At 41.1% G+C, this 18,631-nt stretch overlaps 1 protein-coding gene across 1 annotated transcript in view; it reads left to right on the top strand.

Annotated features, from left to right (window-relative positions):
* Positions 1-18,631, top strand: part of Lonp2 (lon peptidase 2, peroxisomal) — a 105,692-nt gene that overhangs the window by 14,526 nt on the left and 72,535 nt on the right. The window contains exons 3-7 of the mRNA XM_006971759.4: positions 4,986-5,117; positions 7,281-7,403; positions 11,263-11,426; positions 12,836-12,930; positions 17,196-17,454. Coding sequence (XP_006971821.1) covers positions 4,986-5,117; positions 7,281-7,403; positions 11,263-11,426; positions 12,836-12,930; positions 17,196-17,454 — 773 coding nt within the window. The remainder of the gene's footprint in view (positions 1-4,985; positions 5,118-7,280; positions 7,404-11,262; positions 11,427-12,835; positions 12,931-17,195; positions 17,455-18,631) is intronic.

The raw sequence follows: 18,631 nt of genomic DNA, 5'->3' as shown, positions 1-18,631 counted from the left end.
GGCCACGCAGCGAAGACAGGCAGACACAGGTGGGTCCGCGGCGGCGACCCGCGGAGGTGGAAGGGCCCGGTGGCAGCAGCCGACAGGGACATACAGGCCCAGCGGCAACCGGCAGAGACATACAGGCCCCGTGGCAGTTCGCAGAGGTGGATGGGCCCGGCGGCAGTGACAGGCAGAGGTGGGTAGGCCCGCAGCAGCAGCAGCCGGCAGAGACATACAGGCCCGTTGGCCGCCAGCAGAGGCAGACAGACCCAGCGGCAGCTGACAGGGACATACAGGCCCGGCGGCAGAGACAAGTGGACGCAGGTGGGCCTGTGGCGGTGGGCCACAGGGGTGGACAGGCCTGGGGACGGAGAGGGGCAGACACAGCTTGGAACAGGGACGCCCCTAGCCCCAACACCTGGGGAAGAGACTATCTCCGTGGGTCGGAACCGGGGCGAGTCTGGACACTCCGTCTGGGGACAACCCAGGGCCCAACTGTTGATCCTGTGAAACCCAACAACTTGGAGGTGTTGGTGAGACTACCCTGCTCAGCTGAAACCCATCTGGGAGAGGATTCAGATGCATACAGTTTGAAGTCTGAAGAAACAAGATCAGCTGAGGAGTTGACAAATGAACAAAACGTGACCTGGGAACAAAGAAAAAGGCGCTACCCAGTCACCAAACCAGATCACGAGAATCATAAGTATATAATTCACCGACTGAAATCAGCTGTCCCTGAAGACACAGCCCAATAGCACCAATTTAACCAAGAACCCCTACTAAACCAAGACTAAAAATTAGAACAAGAGAGGTACTCTCAGACACAGACACCACCTGCACTGCACGGAGGAAAAGATGAGTAGACGCCAGTGCAAAAATACAGGCAACAACATAAAGACCTATATGGCAACATCAGAACCTAGTGATTCTACACCTGCAAGACCTAAACATACCATGACAGAAGAAACAGAAGAGATCAACCCTAAAAATGACTTTAAGAAGATGATAGAGGCCCTTAAAGAAGAAATAAAACATTCCCTCAATGAGGAAATAAAAACTTTCCTTAAAGAGGAAATGAAAAACTACCTTAAAGAGGAAATAAAAACTTTCCTTAAAGAGGAAATGAAAAACTCTCTTAAAGAGGAAATAAAAACTTCCCTTAAAGAGGAAATGAAAAACTCCATTAGAGAGGAAATTAAAAACTCCCTTAAAGAAATGGAAGAAAAAACGAACAAAAAATGGGAAGAAATCAAATCAAGCCAAGAAAAAGCAATTAAACAGATGAAAGAAACATTCCAAGATCTGAAAAATGAATTTGAGACAATAAAGAAAACACATGCTGAGGGAATGCTGGAAATAGAAATCCTGACAAAACGAACAGGAACTACAGAAACAAGCATAACCAACCGATTGCAAGAGATGGAACAGAGAATCTCTGACACTGAAGACATGATAGAGAAAATAGATTCGTCAGTCAAAGAAAACACTAGAGACAAAAAAGTCATAACACAAAACATCCAGGAAATTTGGGACACCATGAAAAGACCAAACCTAAGAATAATAGGGATAGAAGAAGGAGAAGAATACCAACTCAAAGGCACAGAAAATATATTCAACAAAATCATAGAAGAAAACTTTCCTAACCTAAAGAAAGAAATACCTATGAAGATACAAGAAGCTTACAGAACACCGAATAGGCTGGATCCAAAAAAAAAGTCCCCTCGCCACATAATAATCAAAACACTAAACACAGAGAACAAAGAAAAAATATTAAGAGCCGCAAAGGAAAAAGACCAAGTAACATATAAAGGTAAACCCATCAGAATAACACCAGACTACTCAATAGAGACTATGAAAGCTAGAAGATCATGGACAAATCTCATGCAGACACTAAGAGACCACGGATGCCAACCCAGACTATTATACCCAGCAAAACTCTTAATCACCATAGGCGGAGTAAACAAAATATTCCAGGATAAAACCAGATTTAATCAATACCTGTCTACAAACCCAGCCCTACAGAAAGCACTAGAAGGGAAAATTCAACCCAAAGAAGCTAAACACATCCATGAAAAATCAAGAAATAGATAATCCCACACCAACATACACCACAGAAGAAACAAGCTGGTGTAGCTATCCTAATATCTAGAGAAAAAGGATGTTTCAAAAGAGAAGAAGTCTTGTGGCAATGCCTCAGTGGTCCAGGTAACTACCAGAACTCGGAAAAGTTGGTTGAACTTGGGATTGACTGGGAGGCCAAAGATTTAAAAAGCAGAAGATTCTCTCAAGACATAAGTTGTGTGATAATAGTGTGTTTTGTGTGTGTGAATGAGAATTTGTAAATGTTGAATTCTAGGCTTCGACAATCATTGTCAGTGCAGATTAAGCTGCAAGTATTTATGCTTTAAAACTTAAATTATAAAGCTAGTTACGTCTTTCTAACAACTAGTTTTAATGTTTATGAGCATATTTTACCTACATTACCTTTTCAGGATGTTGAGAAAGATGCATCATAAGCAAAGGCTGGAGGCTGGGGGCTAGATGGTTTTGAGGAAGAGGTCTTGGTGGACTCTTTCATAGAGCAAAGGGAAGCAATGCCTTCTGGGAAATGAGCTAAGTTTTAATCTAGTCTTTAGGATTAGAAGTCAAAAACAAAAATATTAAGGAAAGGAAAATCTAATTGATCTTTGAAGTATTGTTATATGGAATTGAGTGGGACTTTTGAGGCCTTTCTTCCAGAAAACAAGGACTTGGTTGTCAGGCCTATATTAGGTCTAAACCTTGGTGCCATGTAGTTGTACTTAAATCATTTCAATGGAAAGTGTCTTAGTGATTGAAACTTCTAGTGCAGTTTGGAGTTCTTCCAATTGAAAAATGTGATATTTGCATGGGATTGTTTGAATCTTGTTTTCTAGTCCCTCCCCATCACCACCCTCATAGTCTGAAGGTAGATTTTTCTCTTGATAAAGGAACAAAAAAGGTGAACATCTTGTTTGTAAATAGGTATCTAGTAACTAGTGGTAAACTTGAAATGGTAGAATTCTTTAAAGCCTAATTCTAGATAGCCTTAAGAAAATATATCTTAATTACTTTTGAACCTGTATTCACCTTGTTTTTTTCAAATATCTTAAGTTATATTTTTTTTTTCAGAGCTGCTTCTTATTTGGGGCTACTTTCTTTTCTTTTCTTTTTTAATTGAGGCGTAATTCATAAAAGGGTATATTGTTTTGATGAGACTTTTTACAATTGTGGCTGGATGTCTTTCTTTAGTCTTCCAAGAAGGGCCATTTTACTTTTTTAGAGTTACTTTTCAAAGTCATGAGGTCAACAACTTGGACTACTATGCATGTAAGTGCTAATGCAAATTAAAGCCCAAGTTGACCTCCAGCAGCAGTTCATTCTATGTTGACAGTGAGAGAACACTTTGCCTGTTAGGATACTGTTACTCGTGGACTGAAATGCTGAAGAAACCCCTCCCCCTATTTTGTTTTTTTGCAAAAATCAAGGTATATTCTAGGGTTTCCTGGTTGACCTCAACAGATAAACTGAGATGATAGTCTTAGTTCAGAAATGATCTGAATGTAGATTTACAGTCTACGTGTACAGCTGGCTAAGTGAGATCGTTTTCACAGTTCTGCATGTATCCCATCAGCTCCCCATTAGTCACTGAACTCTTAAAACTGGTATTGTAACATTATTACAATGTTTTGCACCAATTTTATAAACTTTACAGTACAATATATGTTCCTTTTCTGAGGCAAACCAAAGGTATATTTCTCAAGGTTCTGCTGCTATTAGCAGCGTTGATGGAGGATTTTTTTATACATTTGTAATAGATAGAAATAAACCAGAAAAAAAGAAGAAAAAAAAGTGGTGGAGGAAAAGGTGAACACTGCAAGAATACTCAAAAGGGCTGAGAGTTGCAAACGCCAAGATTGGCTTTGCATAGTAAATGGAATAGAACAGCTCTGAACTATAGCTTACTTTTCCTGGTTTGGTCTGACAGAATGATTGAATGCTTTTGTACAAAAATCAGAGCCTTAAAAACAAGGATTTAGTGAGATTGTAAAATGGTGTGCCACTTTGGCAAAACAGTCTGGTGGTTGGTCAAAATGCAAAACATTGTTACTCTGTTACTCAACAATTCTACCCTTAGGAATATAACCTCAAACTACTGAAAATGTGCACCTATGAAACATGTACATGAAGGTTTACAGCAGTGTGTTGCTAATAGTAAAAATGTTAAAACAACTCAAATAGCTATCAAATACTGGAGAGAAATAAAATGTGGCTTATTCATACAATAGAATATTATTAAGACATAAAAATGAATGAGAAACTGACAGATTAAATGACTTTGGTGAACCTTCATAATTTCATTTGTAGATCTTTCCATTTCTAATTTATAAATACATTTGGGGTTATAAATTATAAATGTACTGCCTCCTGTCAACATTGTATACTTCTATTTGATGATTTCTGTGTCAAACATTATATGGAAATGTTTCCAAGTATTTTCTGTATTAACTGTGAATGAATAGAACAAAATAAATTGCCTGTGATGGAAAAAAAAAAATCAAACAACAATAAACAAACATTCTAGTCTGAAAAAAAAAAAAATACTTACTAGCCATTTTTGCTTTTCATTCGTAGACATTTAAAAGTACTTTATTATTTACTTATTTTTTTGTGCGTGTGTGGGGTCAGAAGACAACTTTCAAAAGTCAGTTTTCTCCTTCTACCGTGGATCCTGGGGGTCAGACTCAGGTCAGCAAGCCTGGAGAGTGGCAACTGTGTCTGCTGAGACACCTCTCAGGCCCTCTGATGTGCATTCTGTGAAGTACTTGTTTCTTCTGTGGCCTGTGAAATGTTTGCCATGTATGAATCAGTGATCTTTCAAGACAAAAGATGTAGACCCAAACATTAAACCTGCTGAAAATCTGATTATTTTGGTTCACAAATGCCACTGCTTGATTTCATTAGACTCTCTTTTTTCCTTTTAGTTGGTTGAAATGTTGGATATGTCAGTCCCTGCCGTTGCTAAATTGAGACGTCTTTTAGATAGTCTGCCAAGGGAAGCGCTACCAGACATTCTAACTTCAATTATTCGAACAAGCAACAAAGAGAAGCTCCAGGTACTGTGCCCTTCTGGAATAGATCTGGATAGTGCTCACACGTTCACCTTCATAAACACATTCTGAAGACTGAAGGAAGTAGTTAAAATGCTTTTCCTTTTTTTAAAAAATTGACCTTTGCCAGGCATTATGGCACATGCCTGTCATTCAAGCATTTGGAGGTAAGGGTGGAGAGATCAGAAGTTCATGGTCATCCTTGCCTGCATATGGAGTTCAAAGCCAACTTTAGCTACATGAGACCCTCTCTCAAGAAAAGGGGAGGAGGAAGTGGGGATGGAAAGAAAGAATACAAATTGACTTTTGAAGGTGGTTATTTTTACCAGGCCTGGTGGCACACACCTGTAATCTCAGCATTCTGGATCAGCAGTTCAAGGCTAGTTCAGACTGCACAGCCAGACTGTCTCCTGACCAAGGCAGAGAAAACAGAGTTTACATTGGTGTTTACACAACCAATGCTTGGGTGCAGTCAGTAGTAGGTAGTGGTGGTCAGTTTATGACAACGGAGAAAGCAAAAATGATTTTTTAAAGTAAATATTTAATTTTTATTTAAATTTATTTTTTCTTGCAATTTCACATATTTGGGGTGTGTGGGGAGGTGGCCAGAGATCGATATTGGACGTCTTTCTCCATCACTTTACTCCTTACTTCTTTAGACAGGGTCCCTCATTGAACCTGGAGCTCTCTGGCTGGCCAGACTGGCTGACAGTGAGCTCTGGGACATCTGCCTGGCTCTTCCCCTACCCTCCAAGTGTTAAGGTTATGGAGGTGAGCCAGCACACCCAGCTTTTACAGGTTCCTGGAAGTCCAAATTCAGGTCCTCAACTGGTAGGCACTGGTTGGTACAGATTCAAGAGGTAGAAGCAGGAGAGAGCAGGCATGCTTTGGAGCTGCCGAATCAGGCTGTCCTTGAGAGCTGTTAATTAGCTACAGAAAAATTTAATATTTGGGTCTGGGGAGATTGCTCCATGGGTAAAGTGCTTGCTTGCTATGCAGGGATGGGGACCTGAGTCAGAGTTTGAGCACTCACGTTAAACCCAGGCATGGAAGTCAGTGTGCATTTGCAACTCCAGCACTTCAGGAGACTATGGACCCTGGAGGCTCACTGGCTAGTGAGTGTCTAGCCAAACTTGGCAAGTGCTGGATTCACTGAGAAATCCTATCGCAAAAGATAAGTTGGAAAGAGATAAAGGAAGACATCTGACATTGACCCCTTTGGCCTCCATACACATGTGTGCATGCACCACACACACACACACACACACACACACACACCATGCATACGTACACAGACATATACATAAGTTAGTATTTTGAACCTAGAATTTACTGAGATCCAAAATATACATAGACTAATTTTCAGAAACAGTTGAAATCAATTATGTTTGGTTATCTTTTTTCTTTTTAGTACTATTATTGAACCCAAGGTCTTACACATACTAGGCAAACATTCTACTACTATTCTATCTGCTCAGCCCTATTTTTCTACTTTGTGTTATGAGACAGTGTCTCATTAAGTTGCTCAAGCTGGCCTTGAACTCACTCTAGTCTAGGAAGGCCTTGAACTTGACATCCCTGTCCCTCAGTCTGCCAAGTAGCTAGGATTACAGGCCTGTGTTACCAAGCCCAGCTATATGTTTAATTCTTGATCATGGGATATATGACATTTTCAAATAAAAATCAATATTTTGGTTGTGTCTTTTTATAATTCTGCTCATTTCCACTTGACTAATAATATAGTTAATTATACTATAGCATGATTCCTATCATGGTTAATGGAATTATTGAGGTTCTTTTAGTTTAGAGGAGCATACATTGAAAATTGGCAGGGTGGCTGCATCCCATAGCTCCCTGGAGGAGACTGGCTGGCCCAGTGTGGCCAATGTCCCAAAGTGGCAGGGAGGTAAGAGATTCAGGCAGGGCTAGAGGTGAGGCCCACAGCAACACAGAGTGCCTCAGATCTGCTCCTTAGCTTTGCCTCGGTAGTTCAGTGGCAACTGCCCAGGCACTGCCACACCACCCTGATAGGGCCCCGGCAGGGCCAGGGCCATTCGGATTATAGTTTTGCCCTTCTTGTAATTTAAGGACTTAAGTCATGGTTCTACCTGCTGTGTTTAGAGTGTGTGCTTCTGGGATAGGTGCTATTGATTGACTTGAATTTCCTAGATCTTAGACGCTGTGAGCCTGGAGGATCGGTTCAAGATGACCATACCTCTGCTTGTCAGACAGATTGAAGGCCTTAAATTACTTCAGAAAACCCGGAAACCCAAACAAGATGATGACAAGCGGGTAAGTATTTTCCTTTTCTTTCCTTTTTTTTTTTTTTTTTTTTTTTTCTTTCTTGGCAGGGTCTTGCTTTGTCACCCAAGCTGGACTTGAACTCAAAGCAGTTCTCTTTCTCTAGCCTCAAGAGTACCAGGATATAGACATGTGCCTCCATACCAAGCTCACTCTTTTATTATATTTTCTCTCTCTCTGTAAGATTATAGATGTGTGCCACCATACCTACTGCTCTTTTATTACATTTTCTTTTTTGTTCTGTAAGATTATAGACATGGACTGATAATGCTTCCCAGAGGACCAGCCTCCAGGCAGCACCCAGGGTATGCAAAAAAAAAAAAAATCCATGAATGTGATGAGGGCTAGACTTTCTATCTGAGGGGTAATAAAGAAACACATGCCGGGCGGTGGTGGCGCACGCCTTTAATCCCAGCACTCGGGAGGCAGAGGCAGGCGGATCTCTGTGAGTTCGAGGCCAGCCTGGAACTCCAAAGCGAGTTCCAGGAAAGGCGCAAAGCTACACAGAGAAACCCTGTCTTGAAAAAAACAAAACAAACAAACAAAAAAAAAACCCACATATTTTCTGATGGTAACTTTCTCTTTTACTTCATCTTTAAAAAATCTGTTTCTGAAAATCTGTCTCCACACAGCTATATCTCTTTACATACAGCTACATAGCTCTCTTTACATACATATGTCTCTCTCCTGCACTGTCATACATCTCTACACACAGTTACATCTCTCTCCCCAGCTACATCTTCCTTCTACACAGTCACACATCTCTATACATAGTTACATCTCATTTTTACATAGCTACATAAGCTCTCTCTTCTACATAGCTATTCATCTTCTACACAGTTCTTTATACAGCAGCTTTCTACATAGTTCTACACAGCTCTTTCTACACACACTTCCTTCAACAGCTATATCTCTTCTCTCCATACATCTCTCTTTACCCACATCTCTCTCCTACACACACATCTCTCCCCTACACACACCTCTCTCCTCTACACACCTCTCTCTGCACCCACATCACACTACCTTTAACAGCTAACATCTGAACAAATATGAGTTACATATACAGGGTCTGACCCATTCTAATAACACATGATAAGTCACACAGTTTCTTTCAGGCCAGGGAGGTCATACTGACCAGGCATGGTGAGTAAAGCAGGCACATAGCTCTAAGTGGTCAGGGTTCCCAGACAGTGAGTGACATTGGAATTCAGGACTTAATAAACAGTTAGTTGGCTGAACCTTAAGGTTAGGAGCATGCTCAGAAAGGCAGTTGTTGAAAGGATTATGTCTATTGATGTTGTTTTCTGCCCGACTTTGGTTCAACAAACAGACACTTGGGAATTTGTCTTTATACAGTTCATCGCCAGGGGCAACTAGTTGATTTTGGATTTGAAAAAGCTGCTTTGTAACTGTACTGTCATTTTCTTATTTCGGTCTGAATTATGAAAAATATCTGAGTATTATTTCTTTTCATCAGAATTATATAGCATGAACAGAAATCATTTTCCTGACCATCCACAGTTATATGTGTGCCCAGTAGATGAAAATATATTCATGAGATAAACACGCAAGCAATGGGGAAACACCCATAGCTGTAGTCAGAAGTTTCCTGTGTCCCACCTGGTCCACTTGTGTCCAGAAGCTGCTTAGTCCCAAATAAACACACAGGCTTATATTATTTGTAAATTGGATGGCCTGTGGCTCAAGCTTCTTTCTAGCTGGCTCTTATAATTTAACCCATTTCTATTTATCTATGAGTTACTATGTGGCTTCGTGGCTTACCAGTTCTTCCATATCTTGCTTCTCCTGGTGGCAGGTCTCAGCGTCTCTTCCACCTCCCCTTTCCTTTTCCTCTCTCTCCAGTTGGAATGTACCACCTAACCTTATTCTGCTTCACCATTGGCCAAACAGCTTTATTTCTCAACCAGTCAGTGCAGCACATATTCACAGCATACAGAAAGACATCCCACAGCATACAGCTATTATTAGAGAAGAAATGTAATGGCACATGAGAAAATTATAGACAGAAGTAACTGGTGTCAGAATCTGTGGTCCCGTAAGCCTTGCTGATGAGATTCCTCCATCAGAGGGTTACTCCTCTGATGGGTCAACACCTGAATTATTAATTGCCATCTGTTGTATATTCTTTTTTAATTTAATTTTATAATATAATTTAAGTCTACATATCAGCCACAGATTCCCTTGTTCTCGCCCCTCTCCCCCCACCATCCCCCGTCCCCTTCCCCCCAGCCCACCCCCCATTCCCATCTCCTTCAGGGCAAAGACTCCCCCAAGGATTGAGATCAACCTGGTAGACTCAGTCCAGGCAGGTCCAGTCCCCTCCTCCCAGGCTGAGCCAAGTGTCCCTGCAATAGCCCCAGGTTTCAAACAGCCAATTCATGCACTGAGCAAAGGACCCAGTCCCACTGCCTAGATGCTGTTGTATATTCTTAATGGCCACCAGCATGCCACCATACCCAGTCATTCTTTTATTATATTTTCTTCCTTTCTCTGTAATATGAGATTAAGTTCTATTGAGAAAAGAAAAACTTGGAAGCCAGTGTATGTTTGTATTTCTAGCTACTAGGGAGCTGGAAGTAAGGTGATCTCTTGAGTGAAGGAGATGGGAGCCAGCATGAGCTACATAGCAAGACCCTATCTCACAAACAAATACACTTGAGAAGAATTTGAAAAAGGAGAAGACAAAAGTTAACTGTTTCTCAGAAGATCTTGATGTGTCAAAGTACTTCATTTTATTGCCTAGATTTTATTCTTTTTTAGTATATAAATCCCATCTCAGTTCTTAACAACATTCCCAAAATGCTAGTATATCATGTTTGTCTAGCAATAGTTGGAGTTAGTTGATGATACTAATGAGTTGGTAATTCAAAGAACACATACAGTACTTTTAAAATATGATAGTAAGATCATGGGGAAAAGCCAGGTGATGATGGCATATGTCTTTAATCCCAGCACTCGAGAGGCAGAGGCAGGTTCTGAGTTTGAGGCCAGCCTGGTCTACAAAGCAAGTTCCAGAAGAGCCAGGGCTACACAGAGAAACACTGTCTCTCCAGTTAGGGGAGGAGATCATGGGAAGAGAAAACATCAATAAAAACCACTTGAGAAGGGAAAGTCTGTTCAAACTGGCACAGAAAAGAGTTTGGATTGGAAAAAGAACAATTTGAGCCAGAAGTTACTGAAGCAGTGTAACTGATGGGGGTGGGGGGGTTAACAACCCCTTGCTGGAGAAGCAGAACATCACAAGAAGGAAGTAAGCAAGGTGGCACTCACCCAGGATGGGTCACGAGACAGGTGAGGTTGAATTACCGTGGAAAGGTTGGGGATGCTAAGAGACATTTGCATGCAGAAGAACAATGGCAGTTACTGAGTGTAGGTGAGGATGGGTGTGAGTAAACAGCTGGGCAGTTAGGTGCAGAAGACACCTGTGCTTCCTGGTGTTTCTTGCAGACACTTTTTAGCTGTTGTGTGCACTGGCAGTCCTGCCCACTTGATGCTGGTCTGCTTTTTAAGTTCTACAGTATGAATGTGTGCACCTGCCTCCCAGTAGTTCTGAACCTTATTCCCTTAAGATACCAAAAAAAAGCCATAGAAGTGTCTGTGTAGCACCCATCCTGGCCTACCTTAGCCTAGTACTTCTCTCCCCTCCTCTCTCTCTCATTCTTTCTCGCCCCCTTTTTTCCTCCCCCTCACTGCTCCTTTTTTCTCTCCTTTCTTGTTTTGTTTTGTTAATATTTTGGAGACAGGGCTCATTTTGTAGTCTAGGTTGCCCTTTAATTCTTGGCCCTCCTGCCTCAGCTCCAATTTGTTTTGACGTATCCTTTCTACTTAGGTTATAGCAATACGCCCCATCAGAAGGATTACACATATCCCAGGGACTTTAGAAGATGAGGATGAGGAAGAAGATAATGATGACATTGTCATGCTAGAGAAAAAAATAAAAACATCAAGTATGCCGGAGCAGGCTCATAAAGTCTGTGTCAAGGAGATAAAAAGGTAAAAGTTCATTAGTATTTTCACTTTGCTTGCTAATGTTAAAAATTACTGCTTGTGGAAACTTGATTATGCTACCTTGAGTCACAGACTGAAAGCTGCATATTGTTTATTTACTGATCATTTTCTTATGCTTGGTCGGTTCTTGGCTACCTATGCATATTACTTCATTGCCAACTTTTGTCTTTCTGATCTTCCTAATTCTTTGCTTTCTTTCAATTTATTTTTTTACTTGTATGTGTATTTAGCCTGTACATACATGCAGTGCCTGAGGAGCCAGAAGAGAGCATTGGATCTGCTGGGATTGGAGTTACAGATGGTTGTGAGCCACCACGTGGGTGCTGGGAATCAAACCCTGGTCCTCTGTGAGGATAGCAAGTGCTCTTAACTGCTAAGCCATCTCTCCAGCCCCACCTCCCTAACTCTTGACTTTCAGCTGTGATTGGTGGAATTCACCCTCTTTCTTCATTGTTTTGTGTAGCTTACATCTTGAAACATTTCTTTTTTGGGGATCAGCTTTTTTGGAATCAGCTTTTTTGGAAATGATCTCTCTGTGGAGATCAGACTGGACTTGGCTTTGAACCCAATTCTTCTGCCTCAGCCTCCTAAGTGAATAGACCATAGGCATGTACCACCATGCTCAGCTGTGAAAACATTATTAATACTCCTAAACTAACACCACTTTCACTCATCTTTTCTTCAAACACTAAGAGGTGATCTATCTGTGCTGCTTGTATTCTGCTGTCACACCTAACTATTGTAGCTGCATTTTCAGTGTCTAAAAGAATTGGCCAATTGTCTTTGTTTAGTTACAGTGTCGTTCACATGTCAGGAGTCTGTTTGTTTTGTGGTTCTAAGAGTTTAACCCAGGACCTTGTGGACAGTAAGCATGTGCTCTGCTGCTGAGGTGTATCCCAGCTCTGTTATTTCATTTCTCGTTAGATTATAAAGCCAGAGGAGAGCTGGGGCTATAGCCCAGCAGTAGCATGCTTGCCTGTCACATATAAGGCTCCAGGTTCTGTCCCCAGTACTGCAGTGAATTAATTAGTTAATTAACTCTGGGGATGGAGACTGTCAGTTCTTCCTCATATAGGCAAATTACGGGAAAACCTCAACAACAAAATAGGATATATTTTATTAAATTTTTACTGGTATGGGTATTTAGTCTGTATATACATGCAGTGGCTTGCACATTCAGGATAACCTTGGTGTTTAATAGAGCATCCATTTTATGATATATATATTCTGATTTTTATATATAATATATATTATATATAAACGTGTCAACTAGCTCTTTAAAACCTTTGTTCAGGGTTTTCAATTATTCATGGTAAGGAAGCATGCTTGATTTTTCTGTTTTTGTGGAATTATTGTGTTCTTGAACCTGTTGGCTACGTATTTTCTCCCCACAGACTCAAAAAAATGCCTCAATCAATGCCTGAATATGCTCTGACTAGAAATTATTTGGAACTTATGGTGGAGCTTCCATGGAACAAGAGCACAACAGGTGAGCTCACACCGACACCTGTCCGTCAGTCCCAGGGTCTCTCAGAAAGCTGATGCCGATTTTCGTTTTACACATCACAGCAGGACATGATGGCACCTGCCTGTACTCCTACACTCAGCAGGGTTCTAGACTCAAGGCCAGCCTGGGCTACACTGGGAAACTCTATCTCAAAAAACAAACAGCAACAGATTTTTACTTTGTCATTTTGAAACCACTTTATTGAGATGTTGTGGCATAGAAAAAGTTGCACACATGTTAAGATGAAATTCAAAATACCATTCATGAAATTATCACCATCACCTACGCTCTAAGTATACCTATCACTTCTCAAAGTCGACTCCCATTCATTGTGTTCTTCTAGTTGGCATGTGAGTGATAGAGAAGCAGAGTCGGAAAGGGAGAGGTGATAAAAACATGTGACAACTGCTGTTCGCAACATTTTATGTGTGTCTGTGTATCACATGCATGCGGTACCAAGGAGACCAGAAGAGGTTTGTCAGTCCCCTGAAACTAGAATTATAGACAGTTGTGAAAAGCTGTGTGGGTGCTGGGCATTGAGCCTGGGTCATCTGGTAATGTGACCAGTGCCTTTAACTGCAGAGCCATTTCTCCAGCCCTCTTAACAAATTTTGGTTTAGTTTGGTTTGGTTTGATTTGGAGACAATGTCTCACTGTGCAGCTCTGGTTGTACTAGAATTCACTGTGTAGACCAGGCTGGCCTCAAACTTACTGAGATCTGCCTCCCTCTGCCTTCTAGCAAATTTGAAGAGTACATACAGTGTTGCTAGGTTTAGGCACTGTACGGTGTAGTAGAGCTCCAGAACTTATACTTGTCTAACTGAAAATTGAGACTCTTTTTCTATCACCCTCCCACACCCTCTTCCTCAAGATCCTAACAGCCATCATACTCTGCTTCTAAGAGTTTTAAAGTCCACATTTTAAATGAAAGTATACATTATGTGTCTGTTTCTGGCTCATTTCTTTTAGTGTAATGAACTCTGTTGAAAGTAACAAGATTTCCTTTTTTTAAGGTTAAATATAATAGTTACATGGTATATCACATTTTCTTTATCTGTTCATCTTAGTGGACATTTGAACAGCTTTCATTTCTTGGGTATTGTAAATAATATCACATTGCATTTTATGTCAGCATGTAGACATTCTCCAAGGTCCTGATTTCAATCATTTATGCATATACCCAGAGGTGGGGCTGCTTAGTCATATGGTAGGTTTATTTATTTATTTGTTTGTTTTATTTGTTTGTTTGTTTTTAATTTCTTGAGACAGTGTTTCTCTGTGTGTAGCTCTGACTGTCATGGAACTCACTCTGTAGACCAGGCTGGCCTCAAACTCATAGAGATCCACCTGCTTCTGCCTCCCAACTGTTGGGATTAAAGGAGTATACCACCACTCCCTGGCTCATAGGTTTATTTTTTGTTAAGAAACCTCTGTATCATCCAAGAACACAGCAGTTACTGAAAAAGTGTCCAGGAGTCCGGAAGTGAGAGGAAAGGAAATGGTTAGAAGTATCTTCCAGTTCCAGGTGTGGTATACACACCTGTAATCACAGCATCTGAGAAGAAGCAGCCAAAACATAATAGCTGAAGGTCCATATGGCGGGTTCAAGGCAAGTCTATGCTGCATGAGACCCTGATTCAAAAAGAAACAAAAAATCCCCCAAACTATTTTTTTTTTAATTTCTTAGGTGTTTATTATTTTCAGGCTGTCCTGATTTTTGTTTTTGTTTTTCCAACTTGACAAAAGCTAGAGTTATTTTAGAATTAGTAACCACAGTTGAGAAAATGCTTTCATAAGACTGGCAGGCCTGTGAGGCGTTTTCTTAATTGGTGATTGATGTTGGAGGGCCCAGCACATGGTGAGTGGTGCCACCCCTGGGCTGGTGGTTCTGGGTGTATAAGAAAGCGGGCTGAGCAAGCTGTGGGGAGCAAGCCATCAGGTAGCACTCCCCCATGACCTCTGCATTAGTTCCTGTGAGTTCCTGCACTGACTGCCTTGAGTGGTAGATGGGATATGAAAGTGTAAGCTGAAATAACCACCCCCCCCAAAAGAAAAGAAATGTCTGTAGTGTTTTAATTCTGGACATACCATTTCACATTCCTGTAGCAGTGTATGAGGGCTCCCATTTCTCCACATTCTCAGTATCACTTGTTATAGTTTGTTTTGTTGCTTGTTTGAGACAGGGTCTTATGTAGGCCAGGTTGGCCTGGAACTCACTGTATACCTGGGGAGGATCCTCCTGCCTTCCCCTGTCCAGCATTAGGATTACAAGCATGCACACCATGCCCAACTCTTGATTTTGCATTTTATGACTTGCTGTTGATGTCACTTTCAAAATTATCATTGCCAAAAACAACTCTAGGAATTGTCATTCATCTGCATGCTCTATCCAGTTCTTCCTACAGCATCTGTTTGAAGAGACTATCCTTCCCTAGTACACGTCTTGACAGCCTTACTGAAAATGAGTTGGCCATATATGGATGGGTTTATTACTGGGCTCTGTTCTGTTCCAATGTTGTGAATGTTTTTATACCCAAGCTATACTTTTTGATTATTGTATAACCCACTGAACCTGCTTAGTGTTGCCCCTGTGCACATGAGTGTGGGGCCGTCCACTAAAGTATTGACAACATACCAGTGGCCACAACCCCAAGAAAAAATTATACTTCCTGTCTTAGTACCTCTGGGCGCCTTAACCTGGCTCAGTTCCAGCCTCCTCCTTGCTCTGATAGCTTGGGCCATGTGTTGTGGGCCTGCCTGCCTCTGGGTGCCTTACCCCACGTCGGTTCTAGCCTCCTCAGTAGTCGTCAGCTTCTGCCCCAAAGTTTGCTGAATTCTTATCATAAAAAGAAAGTGAATTTTGTCAAATGCTTTTCTGCATTTATTGAGATGATCATATGACTTTTCTGCTAATGTAATGTAGTACATTTATTGATTTGTGTATGTTAAACTACCTGTGTAGTATCAGTAAAACATCCTATATGGTTATGCATATAAGTCTTTTAATGTGTTTTTGAGCCCAGTTCAGTATAGGAATGGTTAAATGAATATGGATGATTAAATAATACACTACAAAGTAGCCACAAAGTGTTGCTGAAATGTATATATGCTATTGAATTGCCTAACATTAAATGGGGAAGAAAAGAAAAGCATTTTACAGAAGCACTTATAAAATCTCATTTTGAAAAGTATGTATGTAAGCTCATACTCACACCACCTGAGACAACACACCAGACTGTTAGGAGAATAGATTAGAGGTAACTGCTTTCTTCTTTTTTATTAGTTTCTAAATTGGGGGAGGGCATATACGATATTACTGCTGAAATGAGGAAAAAACTCTTTAAGTTTTAAAGTTTTTGTTATTACCTGGAGGGGATCATGTCAATGGACAACTGTGTGGAGTTGGTTCTCTGCTTTCACCTTTATGTGGGTTCTGGGTTGTCAGGCTGTGCGGCAAATGCTTTTATCCCCTGAGCCATCCCTCTGCCCACCACCCCTCCCCACCCTGAAGGAAAAATGCCAGCATAATAAGTTATATAGAAACCATATCCCCCAAAGAAATAATGCATCTAGGAAAATCATTGCAGATTATGTGATTTGGGGAGGGGGGTCTCTCTTTTTTTGAGTGTCTCTGGAGACACTAAATCTTAAATAGAATAACCAAACACAATGGAGGGCTCTGTCTTGTTTTCTATTGCTGTGATCAACACCATGACTAAAAGTTACTTGGAGAGGAAAAGGCTTATTTCATTTTACAGCCGGTAGTCCATTATCCAGGTTATTCGGGCAGGAGCCTGAAAGAAGGAGCTGATGCAGAGGCCATGGAGAAGTGCTGCTTACTGGCTTGTTCCTCATGGCTTGCTTATTCTGCTTCCTTATAGTACTCAGGACCACCAGCTGAAGGGTGGCACTACCCACAATGGATTGGGCCCTCCGACATCAGTCATCATTCGAGAAAATGCAACACAGGCATGTCTCTAGTTCAGTCTTACAGAAGCATTTTCTCAACTGAGGTTCCCTCCTCTTAGATGACTCCAGGTTGTGCCAAGTTGACAAAAACAAAACAAACAAACAAACAAACAAAAAACCTAAAAACCTAGCTAGCATAATCTATTTGAAGACTTAGAGGATCCAGTCTGTTTTTTATCATTTTCTTTCTGAATAATATTTAAGTTCTTGCAAAGCTTGAAAAGAGTTCTTTCACTTAAAAGGTCCAAGTGCTAAAATGACTTCTATTGGTTTGGCAGACCGCCTGGACATTCGGGCAGCCCGGATTCTTCTGGACAATGACCATTATGCTATGGAAAAATTGAAGAAGAGGGTTCTGGAATACTTAGCTGTCAGACAGCTGAAAAACAACCTGAAGGGCCCAATCCTCTGTTTTGTTGGCCCTCCTGGAGTAGGCAAGACAAGTGTGGGGAGATCCGTGGCCAAAACTCTGGGTCGAGAGTTCCACAGGATTGCACTTGGGGGCGTGTGTGACCAGTCTGACATTCGAGGACACAGGTAAAACACTTCCCTCAGCCTCAGCTCTGATTCTGCTTTGTAATTTAACTGACATTTGTACAGTGGGCTAACTAGTGTATGCCTTACCTTTCTACAGTCTTACTTGAATGTGATTGGACATTAGCTGCCTTTACGTTTACTTTGGCCTCAGAACATTACCTAAGTAATGACAGTAACTTTTTAGCCTTTAGAAGAATAATTATAGTGCTATGGGCAGATATGAGGAGGTGAGTAATCTTTGAGAGCAAATTTGCTCTGGCTTCAGTCTTTCTTTTATGAAAACCAGGCTTCACTAAGGAAAAAAGTTAGCATATCCATCACAGATTACCCTACACACTGGACCCACTTTCTGTTAAAAAAAAAAAAAAGACTAAACGAGTGTTATATTTGATTAACCTACATTATTATAATCAGATTTATCTTTCCTTTGCATTATTTGGCTCTGTGGTTCTCCCTGCTGACCTGATTGGAAGAGCTTTAAGGAAGCCCGATCTGTACTCTGGTCAGAGGGCTCCATGGTACCTGCAAAGTGTGAGAACACACCTAGAAGATGTGTGTAAGAGAAGGGAGGGGGCTGCAGTGTACTCAGTGGTAGAGCCTGGCATGAAGAGAATGTGAAACACGGAAATCCTGAACTGCTGGTGAAAGCATATGACGCATTTTTCAACACCTTATTTTCCCAGTAGCCTTTTTCACAGGGATCACTGACCTTAGGTAATGATGGGAAACTTTTCTCTGAAAAATGATTATTTTCTGAGTGGCCCATGCCTGTAATCGAGGAAGGCTCGGAGATCAAGGCCAGCCATAGCTATATACCAAGTTTAAGACCAACCTGGGCCTGTTTAAGAAAATTATTCTCTTTTATTTGTTCATGAATAAGAATATGCATAAAAGGAAAAGCCTTCAAGGTTCTAATAAGGACTGAAAGTGCACATCAGGCCAGAGAATTGATGTGGGTCATTTTTCTGACAGTTTCAAAGGATTCTTTTGTTGCCTGCAGTCTTGTTCTCACTGGTGCCACTAGGGGCTGTAGTTCACTCTCATAAGAAATCGCACCCTCACTGTGGACCAGCAGCAGAGAATTTGGAGGTTGAAATCCTGATTCTGACTACAGAACTCACCAGGCTTGCCCCTCCCCGTGACTTGACTTGTACTCTCTCATTTTGGATTATTTCCT

Source organism: Peromyscus maniculatus, chromosome 5, assembly GCF_049852395.1.
Source record: "Peromyscus maniculatus bairdii isolate BWxNUB_F1_BW_parent chromosome 5, HU_Pman_BW_mat_3.1, whole genome shotgun sequence".
In the NCBI taxonomy this organism is placed as follows: domain Eukaryota; kingdom Metazoa; phylum Chordata; class Mammalia; order Rodentia; family Cricetidae; genus Peromyscus; species Peromyscus maniculatus.
Note: the sequence above shows the minus strand (reverse complement) of the source record. Positions and strands in the feature narration are given on the sequence as shown.